Here is a 20,616-nt window from a genome sequence, read left to right as displayed (position 1 = left end):
GGGTTTTTTGGGTTCTTGTTTGTGGGGTTTTTTGGTGACAGTGCCTGGCGCGGCCTTGGCGTGTCCGGCGTTCTTTGTGTTTGTCCCGCTTGGGGTTGGCCTGGGGGATTTGGGGGTTATTTTTGGGTTTTTTGTGGGTTTTTTTGGTTCAGGGATTTTGGATATGTCGGAAGACTGGGATTTCTGGGTCCTGATTGCCTCCACCATCCCCGTCATTTACAACGGAGTCCGCCCCCTGGGTTATAAACTATTTATAAAGCTGAGTCAGAGACCAGTTAATTACAATCAGTCACACAATCTATACACACAACCCTGGGCTTAACAAACGTATATTGCATACAGAGGGACGGGTCTGATGAGAATTTGCTTTCTCCTTTTGATAATTTCACAAATTTTCACAGCTAGAACTGTAACGAGCGTATTCAGATGGGTTGGGAGAATTTCTATGGCGACATTTTAGATCAGACTGTTAAAGGGACCGTGTCACGGATTTTAGCCAAACTTAGGCATAGGAAATGATCATCAAATTCGTTTTAATGTATAAAATAACCTCTTAAAACAGTGAAGGAATATTTAAATAACACACCAAATGCAATAAAGGGACGGATGGCCAAAAGTGTCGAAGATTGAAACGGATTGCGATGTAGGGTTTTGAAATATGGTCCGGCGGATCAGTTTTCAAAGTTAATCTTGTCTGCTTGTAATTTAAAATTATAACGCCCGGGAGACACCTTTGGCTGCAATGAAGCTATGGTTTTGTAATTAAGAATCATAGAATTAGTTTCTTTGTAAACATTTAGTTTTAAGCGAATATTTGGCAAAATTTAATAACAAAAAAATAACTTACCCGTGGCACAATCCCTTTAAATTTGGCAGTTACAGAACTTAGCCTTATGTGACGTGTTTTTTTTTCGCACAACCGTGTGTTATTATCCAACTCAAGTCCCTCCCGCCGTTCTCGTGGCTCTGTCTTTAATTCTTTAGCGCGTGTGCTCCTAGCTTCCTACGCAGACGTTACCTAATCTACAATGGTCACGCAATCTTTTCTCGACGTTTGCTTGGGAGGAAAGATTGCGTGACGAATTAAAGGAGGCTAGTAAAACTGTGTTGTCGAAACGTGAGAATGGTCGCAGGCTACTCCTTAGAGTACAATAACACTTGAGTTTTGTGTAGTCGTCTAATACTTTATTATAGGAAATTAACGCTTTTGTTAATAAAGGTATTTAAAATTAACGTGACTTAAAGATGATTTCCAGTCCGTACTGCGCAGACTCAGGGTTTGTTTTCATTTTTGTTTTGAATTCGTCGAAACGTTACACTTCGGTGAGCGTCATGAAGTAGTTCGCCATTACAGCGTTCGTTCGATTCCGTGAGCTAAACGTCCGGTCCGTCGAGCTTCTTTTACTCGTAATGTCGGATTCTGGCGTTAATAATGAGAAAGGTAAGTCTGTCCCGGACTATTTTTGCTTGTAAACATTCTCTTTTGTGGACTCACACTCGGCGGAGATTGCGCAGTACGGACTGGAAATCATCTTTAAAATAACACAAATTGAAGAAAAAATTACTTCCCAATAAAGGAAATTAACGCAAAAGAGGGGGTAACATTTCAAAATTAACGTGACGAACACAAAGAAAAAAACTTGTTTAGACAACAGGAACAAGTTTATTTCAACATTAGGCGTTAAGCGAAGGAATCTGACCGCCTCGAGCGTTCTTCACAGTTTCAGCGATACCGGCAGATTTTCACCCTGGTGAAATAATGCCTTTCATAGGAGTCAAGAACGTCTGGACTGTATCGAGAAATTGGGACCAAAATTATGAAAATTAAGTTTATGGAAATTAACGCTCCACTTAATTAACGGCGCGGAAATTAACGTTAACAAAAATTAACGCGAATTTTTGAAATTCGCGTTAATTTCCTATGATAGTTATATGATAGTAATATGATAATTTCCTGAGTTCTGTCCTCAAGAACGCAACAAAAGAACAATACTTCACAGTAAGACATCTATAAGAAATATTTATTCTCTATTTCTGTCACCAGTTCTTCCTGTCTTGATTTGGTGAGGACAGCTTCTGTGTTACTGATTTTTTTTTTTTACAGTTCAAGTAAACATCAATGGAAATCCGCGAAGAAATATGGAAACATATTTAAAAGCACTACTTTAATAAAATATTCTTATGATATCCCGATTTCTGTCATATTTACATTTTTTTTGAAATAAAAAGCTTATTCACTTTTTTGATACGTTTTGTGGTGTTGAGTGGATATCTAGTACAAATATAAGTCGCAATACCCGTCAAAATTACAAATCATGGCACTGCAAACATCAAATTTCTTATAAATAGTCTCTTTGTCAATAATAAGTTAATGTTATTCACATCAAATTTATTTACTGCCAGGAAAGCAATAGTTAAAACGCGCATTGTTCCAGAAGACCTTTGGGTTAGATGATAAGAATGCTTTTTCAACCATTATTTTAATGGCCTTGGAAAATATCACAATTTGTTTTATAGTAGCAAACGTTGTTTTCCTGAACTATGTTTCACCCATGATTTTATCGACTTCTTCCCAATCGATTTGACTTCTGGTACTGCCAGTACTTTCCGACATGTTTCCTACAGCCTCGTCAACTTCAGCCTGAAAAGTGAACAAGCATAATCATTAAAAGGGCTTTGTCACGAATTTTTAACAGATTTTTGAACAGCCAAAATATATATTTCTGTGGTAGGAAACCTAAACATAATGGTCCATTTTTATTAACTATTGCTATACTAGTGGTAACCACAGGTTAGAAAGTGCGGGCCTTGACGCACTTAGAAAAGGTTCTGGTAGACAGTGTCGATAAATAAATGATAAAATGGACAAAAGACAATTATTCCGAGTAACGCGTCACGCAAGGAATGCACGTTTTCATCGTTTTCTATTGCCGCGAACCGATCAAAGTTGTTTTTTGATTGACGGTTTTGGGAAGTGTTATCGAGCACGCGGTGTGAATTGAGATGTGATTTTTCTCATTCGTAAAACTCGCTATGTTGTCAGTGTTATAACGAATTTCTCGACAATAACCGTTGTTGGAATCATTCGCTTTGCCGTGGTTTATCTGTGATACAATCACAGCAAATTTTCTCAAAAGCAATACCTATAAAACAACGTCTTCCATCGAGTCTTCCATGTGACAGAAGCCTGCATTCTTATCGTTTTTGGAGAACAGATTTTTCTCTTCCGGTCTTACGACAAACTGTCGTGATTGACACAGTTTTCGCATTCCGATCGTTCTTAGTGGAAGAACAAAATTTTCAACTTCCGCTTTCTGTTCGCTCTTTATTAACGTGGCGCGCACGCGTAAAACGCAATCCGCTGGTCACTGTCAAGATTAGGGTTGCGGGCCTCTCAAATTGAGCCCGCAATTAGAGCACTGAAACTGTCAACAAGCGTCATTGCCTGTGGATGGCTAGGATGGAAATGGATTACAACTTGGAAAATTGAGACTACACTTTTCAAGTTGTTTCCGCGCGTCAACAAAAAAATTAACATTAATAGCCGTAGGTAAGGTTGCCCTACCATCAACTTTAGAATAGTTTAGACCAAAAATCCGCGAATTCCCCGTGACGTAGGGACAGTGTCACCATGATTTAGTGCTATTCGAAAACCGGGCTACCGTATAATAAATGTGCTGGTATTAATTGCAAATCCACTAAATTGAATAGTGGGCTGGCCTTGCTAAAACGTACTGTACTAGTCATGAAAATTGTCAAAAAGTGGTTTGGCTACGTACGGATAGGGTAGTAGTGGCCAAAAACTTGAAAAGGACGGGCCGACGTTTTCAAGTTTGCCAGTGTTACTTGGAAGAAAATCACTTAAAAGCCGTTGATTACGTATATTCGCACCTTGGAGAATGAATTTATCCCGGGGGGGGGGGGGGTACTCCGGCTTGTTAATGACGGGGATGATCGAAGGATTCTTTTTGGGTTTGAAATTTTCGATTCCGGGATATTTTTGGGTTGGAAAATTTGGCAAGTATTTTTTTGGGTGACTTGATTTAGAAAGGGGATTTTTTGGGTATTAAAAACGAACTAAAGTGCCTTGGCGCGACCTTGGCATATTTATGGTATGATGAATAAACAAAACGAGCGTTCTCTGTGTTATGTTATTGCCCCTCCAGGCAATTTAGGGGTAATTTGACAAGGGATTTTTTGGGGGGGTTATTTTTGGTCCAGGGATTTTTTTGGGTAATGTCGGAAGACTACGGGATTTTTTGGGTCCTAAATTTTGCCTCCATTCGATCATCCCCGTCATTTACAAGCCCGAGAACCCCCCCCCCCCCCTGAGGAATTTATGCCTTTCTTTTGTTGTTCAAAAGTTATGTTGTTGATCACTGAGAGTGCACCCTCATAATCCTATCATAGTTAACACAAAAGCCTAGTAGACTTCTCGTCATACTGCCCCTTTAAAGAAACTGTGTCACTGTTTTTGGCGAAATTTAGACATAAGAAAATGGCTACCAAATTGAGTGAAGTATAAAAATAACCACCTAAAACAGTGAAGCAACGTTTCAGTAACACGACAAACACGAAAGAAGGTACGGATGGACCAAAATTGAAGAAAATTAAAATGGATAGCGATATGGTTTTTTGAAAAAATGTAGGCTGAACATTTTTCAAGTTCATCTTGTTGGTTTGTAACTTTTAATTATAACACCCGGGAGACAAATTTGTTTGTAATGAAGCTATGGTTGTGTCATTTGGATCCATAGAAGACATTTCTTCGCTAACATCACGTTTCATAGCGAGATAATAATAAGAGTAAAGTCTACAAACGAGTATATCTCCAGTTTCAATAACATGAACTGACTAGGAGTATTTCTATTACCCCCCTGGATGGAATGCTAGTCCATTGCAAGGTTACCCCCAAGCATCTCAGCTTTCAATTCACGGGAAGAGAAACAATATGCTTCGAAACAGATTTAACGTTTCATATTATACTTTATTGCATGATTTTGAGGAAACCAAAGACAGCGCTAATCTCTTTCAAATTCATCGTCATTTTCATCGATACAACAACTATTCCATCACTCACCAGGAGCTGTGCAACATCGTCAGATGCGCGCATACTCTCTCTTGTATTCCATAGGCTGACGTCACCATCAAACTCTGGCAACAGACTGCTGTCAGAAGGTACTGCAGGCTCAGCATGGCGAGGCATATGGCCCTGGCCGACTTTTGATCGCCAATCTGAAAAAGAGAAACACAAAAAGCACATGACTAGCTGGTCAAAACTAATTGAGCAGTTGAAAGCTAATTGAGCAGGATTTTTTTATGTGGTACTGATAATTATGCTGTACAAGGTAGTTTCTCAACATCTTGCTGCCTTTTGCTATTTTAGAAGAAATGTTGAATTATTTACCTCTTCCTCTTGCGTCAACCACACTGGAATGTTCTCTAGCTGCTCTGACAGAATCGGCCCTTTGAGGCTAAAAGAAATTACACTGTTACTCTGTAGTCAATAGGAAAAGTTTGTACTCTTAATTCTACAATGGTTGGGTTACCTGGCGGTCATGTTGTTAGAAACAATAAGATTAGAAATGTTTTCATAGAAAAAAGCTTGCGTCAATTTTTTTTTACTGGCAGTGTTAAGCAAAAGTGTGAGCACTAACGATGGTCCAAAAATAGAACCTTGACTAGATTCGTGACATGAAGCGCGACAAGAGACGTGACTTTTTGACAAGACACGTGACAAGAGGTGTCACGGCGCGTCTTGTCATGTAAGGTGTGACGAGACAATCGACACGAGGCGTGACAAGGAGCGAGAAAAGGATTGTCTCAAGAAACGTGACAAGAGGTAGGATATTTGTCGTGACAAGAGGTGTAGCCAGGGTGTGTCCTACTGTCACGCAGTATCAAAGAGACGGGACACGATGCGTGACACGATACGTGACACGCTACGAGACATAATGCGTGACAAGAGCAAAAAAGTGAAATCTAGTAGACTCACCTTGCTGATAGCACGCCAATCTACATCAGATAACAAGTCCCTTAGTTCATCATCTCCTTCTAACAAGCTTTCTATTCCTTCAAGCCTCTCTTGATCAAAAGTGGAACCATCGTCAGGAATATCCTCCAACAGGCGATCTATTTCCGCTAATGTTTCACCTCCAGGGAGGAGAGGGTCCGTCGGCCGTGTCCTTTGGAAAGTTCTTCCCATAGCGGCCGTGCCTCGGAGCTGCTGGGATAAACCATACCCACCTAGCCCCCCTGGAGGCGTTTTGCGCATAGCAGCGTCCCTTGCTTTAAATCGCTTAGGTTGCTCCTTCACGAACTTCCGATATGTTCGTGTCGTGACAAACTCGGCGCCTGTAGGAGACTTCGAGCGCCAGAAATCGTCGGTCGGTAACTGTTTTTCTTTACTATATTTATCCCTGTCTTCATCAATGTTTTCTTCTTGTGATCTCCTTAAACTATATTCAGCTGTTGTGACTGGACTGCTAGTCCGTATTAAGTCATATCGAGGAGTATTTTGAGATCTCACCCCTAGATCTGCTTGCCCTCGCCTCGCGACTTCTTCAGACAATGGCGAATCTACATGGTACTGTTGTTCCTCAAGCAAACGATTTTCTTTTGTTGGAGCTGATTCTTGTCGGCCGCGTTTACCTTTAAGCGGAGCTTTAGGTAATTTTTTGTTTCGTTCACTAGTTCTTTTCTTTTTTCCTGCAAGTGATGTTGAATAACGCGAATTCACGCTACCTCCGTAACGGAGATTTGGTTTACGGTCCGTGGGTTTGGGAACTGGCTCGGCCAACATCTCGGAAAGAAGATTGGACGCAGACTCCATTCTTTTCTGGTTATACTGATCTTCTTTTTTCCTGTGTAAAACAAACATTAAAAAATATATCAGTAAACGCAAAAAACTTTCAACTAAAAACAACAGCAATACCCTGTCAAAGACCAGACAGTTGCGTTACTTCCTTAGCGTGACTTCTCAGTTATTGTGTCACACAAGGTAAGTCACGCAAATCTATGATAGCAGATAGTCTACCCCTTACCTGCGTTTGACATTTCTTTCTTGTTCCATCAACTTCATCTTTTTAAAATTGGTAGAGCCCTGGAAACGAGAATAGGAGTCAGAGAATCTTCAAAACACTATATGACGTTAAACATGGTTGCCAGACATCAGTTTTCAAAATTTCTTGACTTTTCGCTGATACAAACAAAATTTCCCTGACCAAATAAATACAAAATGTCAGATTGTAGTCGCGGCCTCCACCCTCCACTTCCAAAAGAAAAACAACGCTGTCATCATGTAGACCTGAAATGTATGTTCAGCCTTCAATGGTATTGTATCAAAGGTGTTATTTCATTTTCCCTGACTGTTCTTTAAAATTTTAATTTTCCCTGACTCAAAATAAAACTCCCTGACTTTTCCCTGACCTTCTAAAAGGTTCATTTTCCTTTACCATTTCCTGACCTGTGGCAACCGTGTTATAAATGTGCAGACTCGCAGTACAGTGCTGTAAAGTTCTGATAGTGCCCTGTGCACAGTTCCCCTCTACAGACCAATTAGTTTTACAATATTCCGGTGGATTTTCCAGGATGATTTTGAACTACAAGTAGTTGTCAAGAATAATAGAAGTTGTTTATAAACACCTGTGTGGGAGACATGAATGGTTGGTGTTCCTGTGCACGCAGTTCTTCTTGTTGTCCTTTCCATTCCGCTTGCCTCTCTGAACGTTTCTCTTTCATCCACTCTTTCAGGTGTTGCCTGGCATCAGGGCTGGGGTCCCTGCTGCGAGAAAAATACACACAGGTAATATTATTACCCGCCATCATAGACACGCAAAAGTAAAGCAAGGTGCCATAAAAACTCCGTTAGCGCTCCCTCAATTTGTAAGACCTTTTAAAGTTGAAGGGGGGGGGGGGGGGGGGGGGGAGAGAGTTTGGGTGCGTAAGATGTGAAAAATTGCCCAATATTTATTTCCTCATTACCTTTTTGGTGTTTTCTACCTAAGTAAACTGCCATTTTTTAAGGGTTTTTTTTTTTTTACCATTTGAAGGTAATTTTACAATTCGCTTAACATTCGTGACATAAAGGGACTAAGTTAATTCAAACAAAAGTTTTCAGCTGGTATACTATTTTAATGATGTAATTCTCCAAACTAGTTCTATGAAATTAAATAGTGGGTTATTGATTAGTGTTTGATGCCGTCTAAAGGAATTTTTTTACTCTTGGTAGGGTCGAGGATAAAACAAATCAACCTACCGAGTTCTTTTCACATCTTTGTCCTGAAATATTTCTTTCAGCTTATCATGCGATAGTGTTAAAGAATCCAGTGGTGAAGCTTGTGGTTTTTCTCTCCTAAGGATAAAAACAAACAAAGACACGCGTGTCTGGTCATCGCTTTCTTGTTTCTAGGTAAAATACTTCACTTTCGAACCACTTTGTAACCAGGTGTTGCTAGGGCAATTTGACAAACTCCCTGGTTGGGGGTGGAGTGGGTGGGTAACCTGTAACGAACTATTAGGGACCTTCAGATCAGGGTACGAGTACGAGATTGAGTACGAGTACGACTTTCAAACCTAGTGCTTATGCTGTCGACTATCACATTTCACACCAATCTCGCACTGCTAGTTTCCTTTTCAACTGGTCAGCAACAGGGAGAAGTGAGAGCTCTGGGAACGTAACTGAATGAATCGAAATTCGAAAGTCGTACTTCGATCTCAAGGTCCCTATTATCCTATCCAGGAGGAGTAGCAATACGTAGAGACCAGCCTAGTATCCAGGCGTTCTCTCTCAGTTACCGCGCAAAGTCTGGGACGGGAGCGTTCTTCGTAGACGTCACCGCCCACGATAGATTTAGACTCCCTTGAGCCGACAACGCCAAGGGACTGGACTGAACAGAGATCAGACTTAAACACCTGAACGTAAGAGCTACTACGCATGGAAACAAACGTAATTAGTTGAATTTAACGAGAACTTGAGTATGATTCTAATTCTGAAATAGAAAAACCTGTATTTACCTTTCACTATCTTGTGGAAACGAGGGCACATTTCCCTTGTCAACGGATGACTTCGCTTCAGTTTCTGAAGAATCATGCCACTGTTTAGGTTTAGCTATTTCTTCTTCTTCATCAGAAACTTTTTCTTCCCCGTCAGTAGAAGCGACTTGCACATTTTCGCCTTCTTGATCCTCACTGAAGCTTCTGTCATCGTCATGTTCATCTTTTTCGCTATCTATTTCTTCTTCAATGTCTTCATTATCAGTTTCGCCTTCTTTGCTACCTTCAACATTAGCTTCATCGGCTGTCTCATCTTTTTTAGCATGATCCACGTCCACACCAATACTGTCTTCGACATCTGACGACAAAAATAATTAAACATTATCACATGGCTCGTGCAGTTTTAGCCAAAGAAAATTTAAGGAATTTTTAAGGACACAAGATTAATTTCCAAGCACTTGATCTCACTGCTCAGAATTTCGAAGACATCTGCTAGTCCGCCTAAAACAAATATTTTGGATACTAAAGTTACAGGCAATATCCACGCTAGTGTACTTTGTAATACTATACACAAGTTTTATAATGGCGTACACTCCTTTTGTCGGGCGTTGAAAGTTGGTTTCCAAAAATAATAGTGTATCAAAAAAGAGAAAATGCTTTTTCAAATTTTTCTATGACTTTTCAAGACTCATTTAAAAAATTCAAGCACTTTTTAAAAAGACTTGAGCAGATTTAAAGACTTTTCAAAATGACGGCCAAAATTAAAGGGCTTTTCAGTTTCAAGACTGTACAAACCATGTACGTAACTAAGGGCCAGTTTACACGGTACGACTTTCTTGCACTCCGGCATGCGTGCGCGTCTGTCGTAACGATGTCAGTGGCAGGTTTTTTTTTACATGATGCGATTCGCGTTGTAGTAACCGTAGGCAAAATCGTATCATCTAAGGATTTCCAACACCAACTCCGTAAAATTGTACCTTCTGTTTGCGGCAACTCTGTGGCCGGTTGCCTTCCAGCTGACGTTGTTCCTTTCCTCCTCCAAGGTGCGGTGTCTCCCCATCTCCGGGGCATTCCCCGACGGGACTCTCCGGACCCCCTGGAGGACGAAGCCCTCGATGAAGGGTTTAGCACTTCGTCAATGCTTTGAATCGCAGAGAGAAGCTGGGAAATAAAAAAAAATAAAACATGCAAGGTTTTCATTATACTTGGAAAACTTTCATACCCGATATTAGTCGTCATTAGTCGTCATTTGTAATTTTTAATTAAATAATTGTATATATTCTATAACTTTTAGCTCATTTTTAATCAGGAAATGCGTCGCACATATTTAAAGCTTTAAAGCTTTGAAGAATTTTATTCACTTTATTTTATTTTATTTTTATCTATTTTTTATTTTTTTATTTTTTTATTTTTATTTTTATTTTTATTTTTTTCATTGTGGCTTACCTGTAAACTAGCTGGTGCGTTCCCGCAGATTTTGCTAACCATATCTGCGGGACGCATCGAAACCATAGCTAAGTGTAATGACCACATTAAACATTGTATTGTATTGTATTGTATTGTATTTGATTACGAAGAGAGAGTTTGTTACGACTTTATAGAATCTAAGTAGGTCAAGTTTAATGTGAAAGATTTCAGTACAACTTGGACCCTTTGGGGAAGAATTTAATGTTTCTAGCATATTTTGTTTTGAAGGAACACTTCAGCTCACAAAAGCCGCCATCGTTTCATCTATAAACGATCCCAGAAAACCTAGAAAGAACCAAGCTGGTACCCAGTCTCCTTACAGTTTCTCAAGTGAGTAATAAAACTTACCACACGAGAACTTTTGAACTCTCTGTCCATGTTGTGTGTGATTTGATCCATTGCTTCAATCCTTTCACTCATCTCTTTCATTCTCTCGTTTAGGAACTGTGTTGATACAGCTCGGGCGCTAGACTGGGGAGCTGTTGGGAATGGAAGCGGGTAAAACCTAGAAAACGAGAATAAAAAGAATTTTGAGTTTCTTTTTCTAACTTCTGCAAATAACTAGGCCCTCAGTGGGTTTGGATGAAGGCGAAACTTGCAGTCCCGCCACTAACCAAATAGCAGCAACTGTATGGAAAGTGTGTGAATACAATGTTGGTTTTGTGTGACCATCCATACAAATGAAAGCTTATTGAGCAGTTATTTTTTATGTGGTTCTGTTTATTATGCTGTACAAGTTGGCTCTACCTTTTAAGTCTGTGGATGTGCACCTAGTGTGTGACCATTCAAATGAAAGCTATTGAGCAGTACTTTCATGTAGTACTGTTTATTATGCTGTACAAGGTGGTTCTAACTTTTAAGTCTGTTGATGAAACCCTAGTGTGTGACCATTCAAATAAGAGCTATTAAGCAGTACTTTCATGTGCTACTGTTTAATGTATTATGCTGTACAAGGTGGTTCTAACTTTTAAGTCTGTGGATGAAAGGTGGTTCAAAAATCATAGTGTGTGACCATTTGAATAATAGCTTGAGCAGTTCTTACGACTGGCATATGACTGACCTTTGGATTGGGACGTCTGTGGAGTCCATCATCTCCACTGTGACTCTATCACGTCCTTCATAATGCTTCTCGTCTTTTTGTTTGGCTCTTTCTTGTTCCTCCTCTGACTCGTAGTTTTGGCTTTCATGTGATGCTTGATGAAAAAGAAAACAAACCCGAAGTCTTTAATTTAATTTGTCAGTAAAGAAAGTCGGTAAATGTGAAGCGAGAGAGTGCAAAAAGAGATGAACTTAGTGGTTTTTACCTGTCCTTGATGGAGGCTCCGTTTCTGTATGAACACTGTCCCTTCTTCCTTCTTGAATTCCTTCGTCCAATCCGTCTGCAGTAGTACTAGTCATAGGAGTACTCTGAACCTCAAGCCACTGTTCATGATCTATATCAGCCACACTAAGGAACTGCCTCCCCCTGACCGCTTCAGGAATTTTAGGCGCGGTAGGAGGGGCATCACCACGCTCACTTCCTACATCAACTCCCAGTTGCCTCCCCCGGATAGACACAGGTCGATCAGTAACAGTTTGGTGATAATCAACAACAGGTTCCGGGGGGAGTCCCCTCGATGTCCCCACCACATCTACCCCAACTTGTGTGTCTTGCCCGGGTTTGGGCATTTGGAGGTTAAGAAAAATGTCCGGTGGCAGAACTGGCGCGTGCGACATCACGTGATCAGAATCAACAGATTCTTTCTCCGTTTGAACGCCAGACGTTACCAGGTCTCTTCTCACTGGAATGGGCCGCGCGGAGGCCTGGTCAGTTTGAGAACTGGAGCTAACTTTCAAGACACTAGCTCCAACACGATCCGGCAAACCGGAATGAAAAAATCCCACAGATTTAACTTGAGGTGGTTGTTCTCCTTCGTCAACTTGGATTCCAACAGTACTCTGCTGTGGGCGGGTTTCTTGAGGTTTTTGCCTGCCACCTACAGACTCTGTCTGCTCTTTATCAAGAGCAGTTTTCCAATCTGGACTGCCACTCCGATACGCAGACATTTGCCGGTCAACTTCATGAAGTTTCCTTCCGATTCTTTCTCTTATATGTCGCATTGAAGGCGGACCCGGCATTACATCCTCAAATGCTTCGGAACTAATCTTTTCCTCCCTGTCTTTGGCGCTTTTGACGACCCTATGGTCCCGTTCCGGAACTTCAATCGGTTCTGGGCTTCGCTCAACGCGAAAATATTTCTCTTCCTCGGAAACGTCCAAAACTTGATCAGAAATCTCCGATAATTCCAACTCACTATCGCTCAAGCTTACGCTTTTCTTCAAACTTTTCTTTGAAACTTTCTGTACCGTACGCGGCTTCGTGTCTGTAGATTTTTTGGGAACTGGACCTTTCTCATGATGTTGTTTTTCAGGTAACACTTTCTCGACTTTTCTCGCTTTCTTGGCGGGTTGTACCGTGATGATCTTTCCCTGTGAAGATTTACTGCGAGAAGGAGCCCTGCCTCGCCTGCTCTTAAACAAGGGTGAGGTGGAACGAGGTCGAGCTTGCTTTTCCAAAGCCTGCCTTCTTCTTTGTCTAAAAACAGAGAAGAAATCAGTGAAAAAGAATCGTCATTACGTGGTCAAGAGGAAATAACACTTGGCGAGTTAGTGGATAAGAAAATAGATTAATGTCGCCTCTTAAAAATAACACTCTTTTGGCTAGCCACGCAATCTTATACATATAAACTGAAAAAAAAAAACATCTCGTTTAAAAATTCCCAAAATATTCCACAGCAAACGTACCAAAGTAAAATATGCCAGTTTAAAATGTACGCCCTCCCGGACACACATACAAAAAACTTCTTTGAATGCGTCTCACCGAAATAAATACTAAAGAAATTTTTTTTCACCCTTCAATAAACTGCTTTTACAAATTTTACACCAAACATAAAAATATTCTTTGCACATCCTCGTACTTTACAATCGCACCCTAGAATACCCTTCCCTCCCCTCCCAAACCCGGCCCGCGATAAGTCTTCAGTATACTCAATGTTCTTCAGTGGCTCATAAGATGCTTGATTGCTGTTCGCCTAAGCTTACCTGGAGGTCGTGTTCCTCTTGTTTTCCTGCTCCAAAACTTTCTGAGGCTCTGAGTGTGACTTCACCAGCTTCGGTTTATTTTCCACCGTGGGTCGTATATTTTCCTTCTCGTGGGGGTAGTGTGCGGTCTCACCAAATGGCGACAGCTTGTCCCTGAGTCCTTTCTCAAAAGCTAGTATTTTCTCCAAAGGAATAAGCATTGGAACCTCTGCCTGTGTTGGCCTTGGCGTTTCTAAAAGCGGCCATGCTTCACGGACTGTGGGCGGATTTTCGTAAAGCCTCATTTTGCTTAAGTCGACGCCATTTGAGCGCGCCTGACTTCCGGTCTTGCGCAGTAATGCCCAGTTGTTTGCAGGCGCAGGTTCGGTACCAGGCCCTTTGGGTTCAACGGTGTTCGCCCAAATTTCTTTCTTGGGTTGAATTTGTAAGAACTTGATTTTGCTTAAATCGGGTACGGCCGGTTGAGAAGTCGTCGGTTTTGATTCGGGAAAATGCAACAACGGCGAGTCTTCACTTCGCTTGGGGACTTGAAGGAGCCTCATTTTGCTTAGGTCAAGCTTGGTAGATGGGTCTGTAACTGGAAAATGAAGCAAAGGCAGAGCTCTCGCTTGATTTTGATATTGTGTCGTTGGTGGTGGTGGAAATTGCTGTTGCAGTGTAGAAGCTTGCTGTTGCTGCAATAAAGGTAAGAAAGGCAAAGAAACTTCTTGCTTTGGCTCTATGCTGGGTTCTGTCTGAACCCAAGCAGTTCTCGCAACAATTTCCCCGTCACCACCAGTGTTAGTCATTTGACCAGACCGATCAGTCACGTGCTCTTGCTCAGATGGAATCCCAGAATGCTGTAGTGTTTGTGAAGCAGCTGACGTCACTCTGTGATGTTCAGTTTGTGACGCAGTTTCTGCTCGGGTTGTTTGTCTTGTTTTGTCGCTTGGTGGGATTACCTCTGAGCTCTGACTGCTGTCCACAAGTGTCGGTATACGGAAAAGAGGAATGCCTGTCTGCAAGCTGGATGCCTGGCCACCATCGCCTGGTCTACAGGAATAACGGGGAATAAGAAGGGCAAGGTTAAGTCGTTTTTACGGGCGATGGCGAGTACAAATAGCGAAAAATTGTCCTCTAAGATGCGAAATATTTTTCTGATAATAAGCTACCCCCTCCCTCACTGAATATAAGGGGAAATATAAAACTTCTTTCAATTGAAAACCTCCTATTCATAAAATTGTTTTGTACTTAATGTGGTAGCTTTACCATGCGGTGTCCTTATATTGTTAATACCCAAACATTTTCAGACGCAACGTCTCTTCAAACGTTCTTGAAACGTAAAATTTCTTGATCTCAGATTCAAACATTTTGTGTCAGTTTTGATTGACATACAAACCTCACCTCACGACAAGAAGTAACTCCATTTTTCCTTGAGACACCAGCGCTTCAGTAGCTGAAGACTGACTCCATTCAGCTTGTTCCACTGCGTTTCTCTGCCTTGAATCCTTTGCGACCTCAGCACCAATTCTTTCTTGGTCTTTTTGCTCTACTGAAGATTTCATTTTCCTTTTCGCTTGGCGTGACGGAGCTGTCCTTATTATGGGATGTGTTGGGCCTTCCGGGTGTCGAGTTGCTAATGTCTCGTTTGTCGTTCTCTCTATTTCTGTTAATAGAATTCAGAAAATAAATGGAATGAAAATGCGATTTCTTAAACCTCCAATTTCTCGAACCAATTTTTCTATCCCTTGGAGGTTCAAGTAATGGGGATTATATTGTAAGTTTGGGAACTTAATTTGTTAAATTTCTGCTGTAGATGAGAGCGATTTTCACTTGGGTGTCAAAAGTAATTTGCATTTGCTTTGGTTTTGCATTACAACGTTTAGTGATTGGTTTTAAACCAATAAGAAGTAAAACCAAGACAAATTTTGACTCGTTCACACACGTTTTCCTGCGCTTCGCGCCTTTCGTGCCGGCTGAGTGTATTTGCCTCGAGATTTGATTGGTTCACTGGATTGTCTTTGTTGTTTGTGAAATTGTGATTGGTCAGAGCGACTCTTTTGGTGCTCGCTTTACGACAATCAATTAAAAACTGCTCTATTATACCTCATTCACATCAACACAATAACTGAAGTGTCGATGATTGGTTGTTGCTCGGCTTTGAATTTTCGCGCGCAATAAACAACCAATCAGAGACACTACACGGAATCTCAGTAGAGTTACGTCATCAGTATGGAATTTTTTGGTGGCATCAAGACTTCAATCAATCAATCAAAACTTTATTTTACGAGGGCGACACGTAATAGTTTTTCAACTAACAAATCTGTGGCCTCGTAAATATACTAAAATTTAAAAATCTACTATAAACAATAGTCTAATTTAAAATCTAGTTAAAACCTAATTAAAAATCGAAATGTAAGTTAAAAATTTACAAGCTAAGCTAGTGTTAATCCAGAAAATATCACTAAAATTTCTCAATCTAAAAATAATTATCTAAAAAAGGAGTAAAAATCTTATTCTTGAGCTGACTAATAATTTGTACAAAGCATTCTTAATGTTATTTACAGTTGAAGAGGCGTGCAACTTAAGGGGGAGGAGATTCCAACATTTTGTAGTCGTATCGGTGGGCAAGAGCGAGAGAAAGAGACGTATGTTTACTAAGGCTTTTTAACAAGTTACCTTGCCGTGGTTGTTCCTTCCAATCAAGTGCATCTTCTTCATGTCTTTTCCTCGCTTGTTCTTTCTCTTCATCTGACACTTCTGCCTTTTTACGATCCTTCTTTTTGCCTTTTCGTGAGCGTTTAGTTTTTGCAGGAGTGGAACTTTCGATTGGTTTGACAGGAGACGTTAACTCTGTGTGAGGAACATGATAAGAGCATTGGTACCTTGATCGCACATCAACGAGACATGAAAAAGCTATGGATAAGCTATGTCAAGTAATGTAACTTTAAGTCAGCTCTGCGGTCGGCTTCGAAGGACACTTCTTAGACACAAAACAAAATCTCAAAATATTACTTTTTTACTGTAAACCAAGCGTCCCATAGGCGCCGGAGCCGAAGCTCTATTTCGTTTCAAAAACGATATGGAGTTGACCCGTTCACGCCATTTTTAGTTTGTTTTTCCCTTGAATAGGGTGCCATTTTTGGAGTTTACGCCTTAAAAAGGGTATCGATTTTCGTTTTCTTCATCCTTAAATAAAGTCAGGGTTTAAGAACCATCGCGGCACACCCCTATCCGAAATTTACGGGAGTACCCCTGGGAAGTGTGGGGTATATCAAGCAAGGTCCCCCCACCACACTGCCAGACAACTTGGTAACAGGAATAAAGATAGAAAAGTCATCGACTGGAATATACCACCAAATTCTCCGAACTAACATTAAAAGAAATGTAAGGCGACCTGTAAGGAGAATTTTAATATTCATACCTGTATCAGAGTGATATGTTGTTTGGCTGCCAGGAGAAACAACAGTTCTTCCACTGTCTTGCAGTGAATGCCGCTTTTTTAACGCGCCACTGAAGTCCTTCTCCTCATCAGTTGTCGGGCTCTGTACGACAATGTTCGGGATATTTGGTTCACTGTTCGACTTGGGAATACGGTCAAGGCGTTGCGTGACTCGTAGATCCTTGCGTGACGGTCTTCTGAATGCCATCTCTTCTTGCTGAGCCTGTGTTGGTATTGACCTACTCGTTTCTGTTGTCTCATACACCAAACTCCTTGCGTCACCTTGAGATTTTCGAAGTATATCTGGAGTTGATTTGTGATGATGATGGTCTTCTTGTAACCTTTGACCTTGACCGGCAATACTGCTTCGTTTCGTGGACCTGCTTGCAGACCTCTGAATGTTAGAATCGCTCAAGACTTTTCGCAAGCCCTTTGGAGGCGTAGCCACATCTTGTACACCGGGAGAACGTTTTGTCATACCATCTGTTATTTTCCTTTGTGGAGATATCTCTTGCCTGATAACTTTGATATCGACCTGGACTTCCGTATCTGACACCCAAGGCCAGTAGATATTCTGAAGAAGCCACAAGCCATTGACCAACAGTGGAAGCGGAACATGAATGCGCATTACTGGATGTGAGTCGCTAGCACCAGGAATACTAAGATCAAATTTACTTGAAGGCACAGATGAGCCTTCCATCGACCATTTACTCAACCACGTAAGACTAGGCAGTATCTCTAGCAACTGACTACCAAGGGTCCGCACCCCAGGAAGGGAGCCTAGTTTTGCGACATCATTCAGGCTACTGCTTCGTTTAATCTCCGCTCCTGACCCTAAGCTCGAAGGTGGAGGCTCTGGTTTAGACCTGGAGGAACGCACATCCGTAAAGCTATGGCTCCTGAAAAGACTGGAGGGACCCTTGATGGGCTTAGCTGGGGTATCACTGTGAGCTTTTTGTTGCAGCACAGCCAGGGACTTTGTGTCTGCAACTAAGAGGTGTTTGCTGTAAGGGGCGAGTAATGGCACAGGATAAGGAGCTTTGTTGTGAAATGTCAGCACAGTTTTGGAGACGGTAATCATGAAAAACGTGTCTAAAAACTGGAAATAAGGTGGCTGTGTCTCAAACGCGGCTGATCCTACAGCCACACCCTGATCACCATGTTTTGCTACTGCAATGCTGTCATTAGCCGTCGCATTTTCATATGCATCGTCAACCTAAGATAAGATAAGATGAGATGAGATGAGATGAGATAAAATCTTTTATTCAACGTGGCACTCCACTTAGAGGAAGCCCACAAATAAGAAAACAAATAAGTAGTTAAACAAAAGGAAAGATAAAAAAGCTTACAATCTAAAAGTTAAAAATCTAAAAAATCCAAGAATCTAATTATCTGTATATTAGTGTATGTATGATTACAAATTAAAAATTTAAAAATTATCTATATATTAGTGCATGTATAATTACAAATTTAACATTTTAAAATTACAATTTTAAAATGCTACATTACTACAATAATTACAATATTAAAATGCTACCTAACACTTCCTGAAAATTCCCTTGTGCCGGCCATAGCGCGAATCGAATCGGGCAGAGCATTCCATGTCTTTGCAAAGAAGTAGCGAAAAGACCTAAGACCATGCTCGGTGCTACTATTTACTTTGGGAGATAAGAGCATGTTAGTCTCCCATAAGCTATAATTTATGTCCTTTACTTTAAATAGATTCACAATGGGGATGGGTGCCTTCTCCTGAAAGCAGCTATTCATTGTTATTAACATGTCGTGGATATGACGTCCTGCTAGTGTGCTATGCAAGCCGATACATTAAAGTAATCTAATCTAACCTCGAAAAACTGATCGCGAACTTTGCCAAAGAGTTTTTCTCTTTCCATAAGTTCCTCTTCCCAATCCATGCACTTCTTGCGATAATACACAGACAGCGGTTCATCAGGGTGTTCATCATCTGACCCGCCATCGTCTCGGGCGCTAACGCCCCGAAACTGCGCCATGAGTCTTTTGAATTTGGCTCGTCCACTCGCTGTTTGAACGACTTCCGGATCATTGAAGAACTGAGCGGTTAGCTCTGCTGTAGCAGTACTGGGTGGCAACTCGGATAATAGAGTGAGTAGGGTGTCATTGATCTTGTCTGCAGCACCAAGTAATGAGCTGAAGGGAGTCAGTCGTGTGGTCCATAAGAGGGTCTCCCAGCAGATGGAGTGGATTGTTGAGGCCTCCTAGTGAAAAAAAAAAATTAAATGAACGCATGAGCAAACGAACGGATAAACGAGGAAGGAAACGAATGAACGAAGTGAACGAACGAACGAACAGAATGCAAAGTCTCTTTTCTCGCGGAAAACTGAAGCAGAAAACGAGCGGGAGGCGAATCTTACTCCAAGCATTCACATTCTCTAGAAAAACGTTTTTTTTTTTTTTGCGACTGAATGCGTATGAAAAAGGAAACAACTGGCAAAATATTAAATATCAAACAGCATCACATAAAAGTAGCTTTCATTTCGCAAAACTGAAAGTTGGAACCACCTTGTACAGCATGATAAACAGTACCACATGAAAGTACTGCTCAATAGCTTTCATTTGAATGGTCACACACTGGGGTTTCATCCACAGATGTAAAATTTAGAATCATCTTGTACAGCATAATAAACAGTATCCCACAAAGACACAATGTCCTTGCAACTTGTGAATACCTCTTCGCTGCCGGTGGATTGGCTACGCAGCTGTCTGTATTTCCTGGATGATTTACTCATCTTATCACGTGCGTGCAATAACCACATAACCGCACAGAATTCACGAAAACTGCACAGCACACTCCCAATCGAAGATGGCAGCTTTTCATCACCTTTCTCTTCTTTATGGTCAGACCCTTTCTTGCCTGAAATGCAATCGTAGTAATTATATCTTTCCGGACCCGTTAAGTGTGATGCAGTCTGCCTCAAAGTCTAGAGACTGATCGTTTCAGTCTGTCCGAGTTCATTTTGCGGTGTTCTTAGTAAGACTTCACTGAACGCAACCGTAAAAAGTGCTGGGGGAGGGGTGGGTGGGAAACTTGATAACACTTTGGTAGGGAGCAGGGATAGTGCAGTGTTGAGAGCGCTTGCTTTCCACCAATGTGACCCGGGTTCGATTCCCGGCGTCATGTGGTTGAATCTGTTGTTGGTTCTAGTCCTAAGCTAAATAATAAAAAACCTTGAAAACGGTTTACGTTTTGGCTTTCTACTAATAAACTAATTCAAAGCTAAATGTATGCTGAAAAGCACAATTTTAAAGGGACTGTGTCACGGCAGAGTTGTTTAGTTTATTTATGAATTTTTACCAAATACTCGCCATAAAAAAAACCTTTGCAAAGACATTTCTTCTATGGATCTAAATGACAAAACCATAGCTTCATTACAACTAAATGTATCTCCCGGGCGTTATCATTTAAAGTTATAAGCAAACGAGATAAACTTTGAAAACTGTACAGACTTACAGTAGTTCAAAAAACCATATCGCAATCCGTTTCAATCTTCTTCACTTTTGGCCATCTGTGCCTTCTTTTGTATTTGCAGTGTTATTGAAATGTTTCTTCACTGTTTTAAACGGTCGGTTATTTTTATATTTCACCGAATTTGGTGGCCATTTCCTATGCCTAAATT

The 20,616-nt window shown here is 41.0% G+C and overlaps 1 protein-coding gene across 2 annotated transcripts in view; it reads right to left on the bottom strand.

Annotated features, from left to right (window-relative positions):
- Window positions 1-1,615: 1,615 nt before the first annotated feature.
- The window catches only part of LOC144638717 (uncharacterized), a 34,942-nt gene continuing 15,941 nt past the window's right edge, over window positions 1,616-20,616 (bottom strand). The window contains exons 6-23 of one of the 2 annotated variants that reach the window (XM_078497943.1): window positions 19,669-19,853; window positions 18,808-19,197; window positions 16,946-18,179; window positions 16,201-16,374; window positions 14,926-15,187; window positions 13,543-14,574; window positions 11,766-13,036; window positions 11,522-11,654; window positions 10,810-10,966; window positions 9,972-10,155; window positions 9,016-9,352; window positions 8,258-8,353; window positions 7,645-7,783; window positions 7,044-7,102; window positions 5,996-6,863; window positions 5,408-5,474; window positions 5,081-5,235; window positions 1,616-2,641 (exon numbers count right to left, since the gene is read on the bottom strand). In XM_078497943.1, coding sequence (XP_078354069.1) covers window positions 2,540-2,641; window positions 5,081-5,235; window positions 5,408-5,474; window positions 5,996-6,863; window positions 7,044-7,102; window positions 7,645-7,783; window positions 8,258-8,353; window positions 9,016-9,352; window positions 9,972-10,155; window positions 10,810-10,966; window positions 11,522-11,654; window positions 11,766-13,036; window positions 13,543-14,574; window positions 14,926-15,187; window positions 16,201-16,374; window positions 16,946-18,179; window positions 18,808-19,197; window positions 19,669-19,853 — 6,845 coding nt within the window. In that variant the 3' untranslated portion in view covers window positions 1,616-2,539. The remainder of the gene's footprint in view (window positions 2,642-5,080; window positions 5,236-5,407; window positions 5,475-5,995; window positions 6,864-7,043; window positions 7,103-7,644; window positions 7,784-8,257; window positions 8,354-9,015; window positions 9,353-9,971; window positions 10,156-10,809; window positions 10,967-11,521; window positions 11,655-11,765; window positions 13,037-13,542; window positions 14,575-14,925; window positions 15,188-16,200; window positions 16,375-16,945; window positions 18,180-18,807; window positions 19,198-19,668; window positions 19,854-20,616) is intronic. The other variant, XM_078497942.1, reaches the window with a different exon arrangement.

Source organism: Oculina patagonica, chromosome 14 (genome assembly GCF_052425735.1).
Source record: "Oculina patagonica isolate OP01 chromosome 14, crgOcupat, whole genome shotgun sequence".
Classification (NCBI taxonomy): domain Eukaryota; kingdom Metazoa; phylum Cnidaria; class Anthozoa; order Scleractinia; family Oculinidae; genus Oculina; species Oculina patagonica.
Note: the sequence above shows the minus strand (reverse complement) of the source record. Positions and strands in the feature narration are given on the sequence as shown.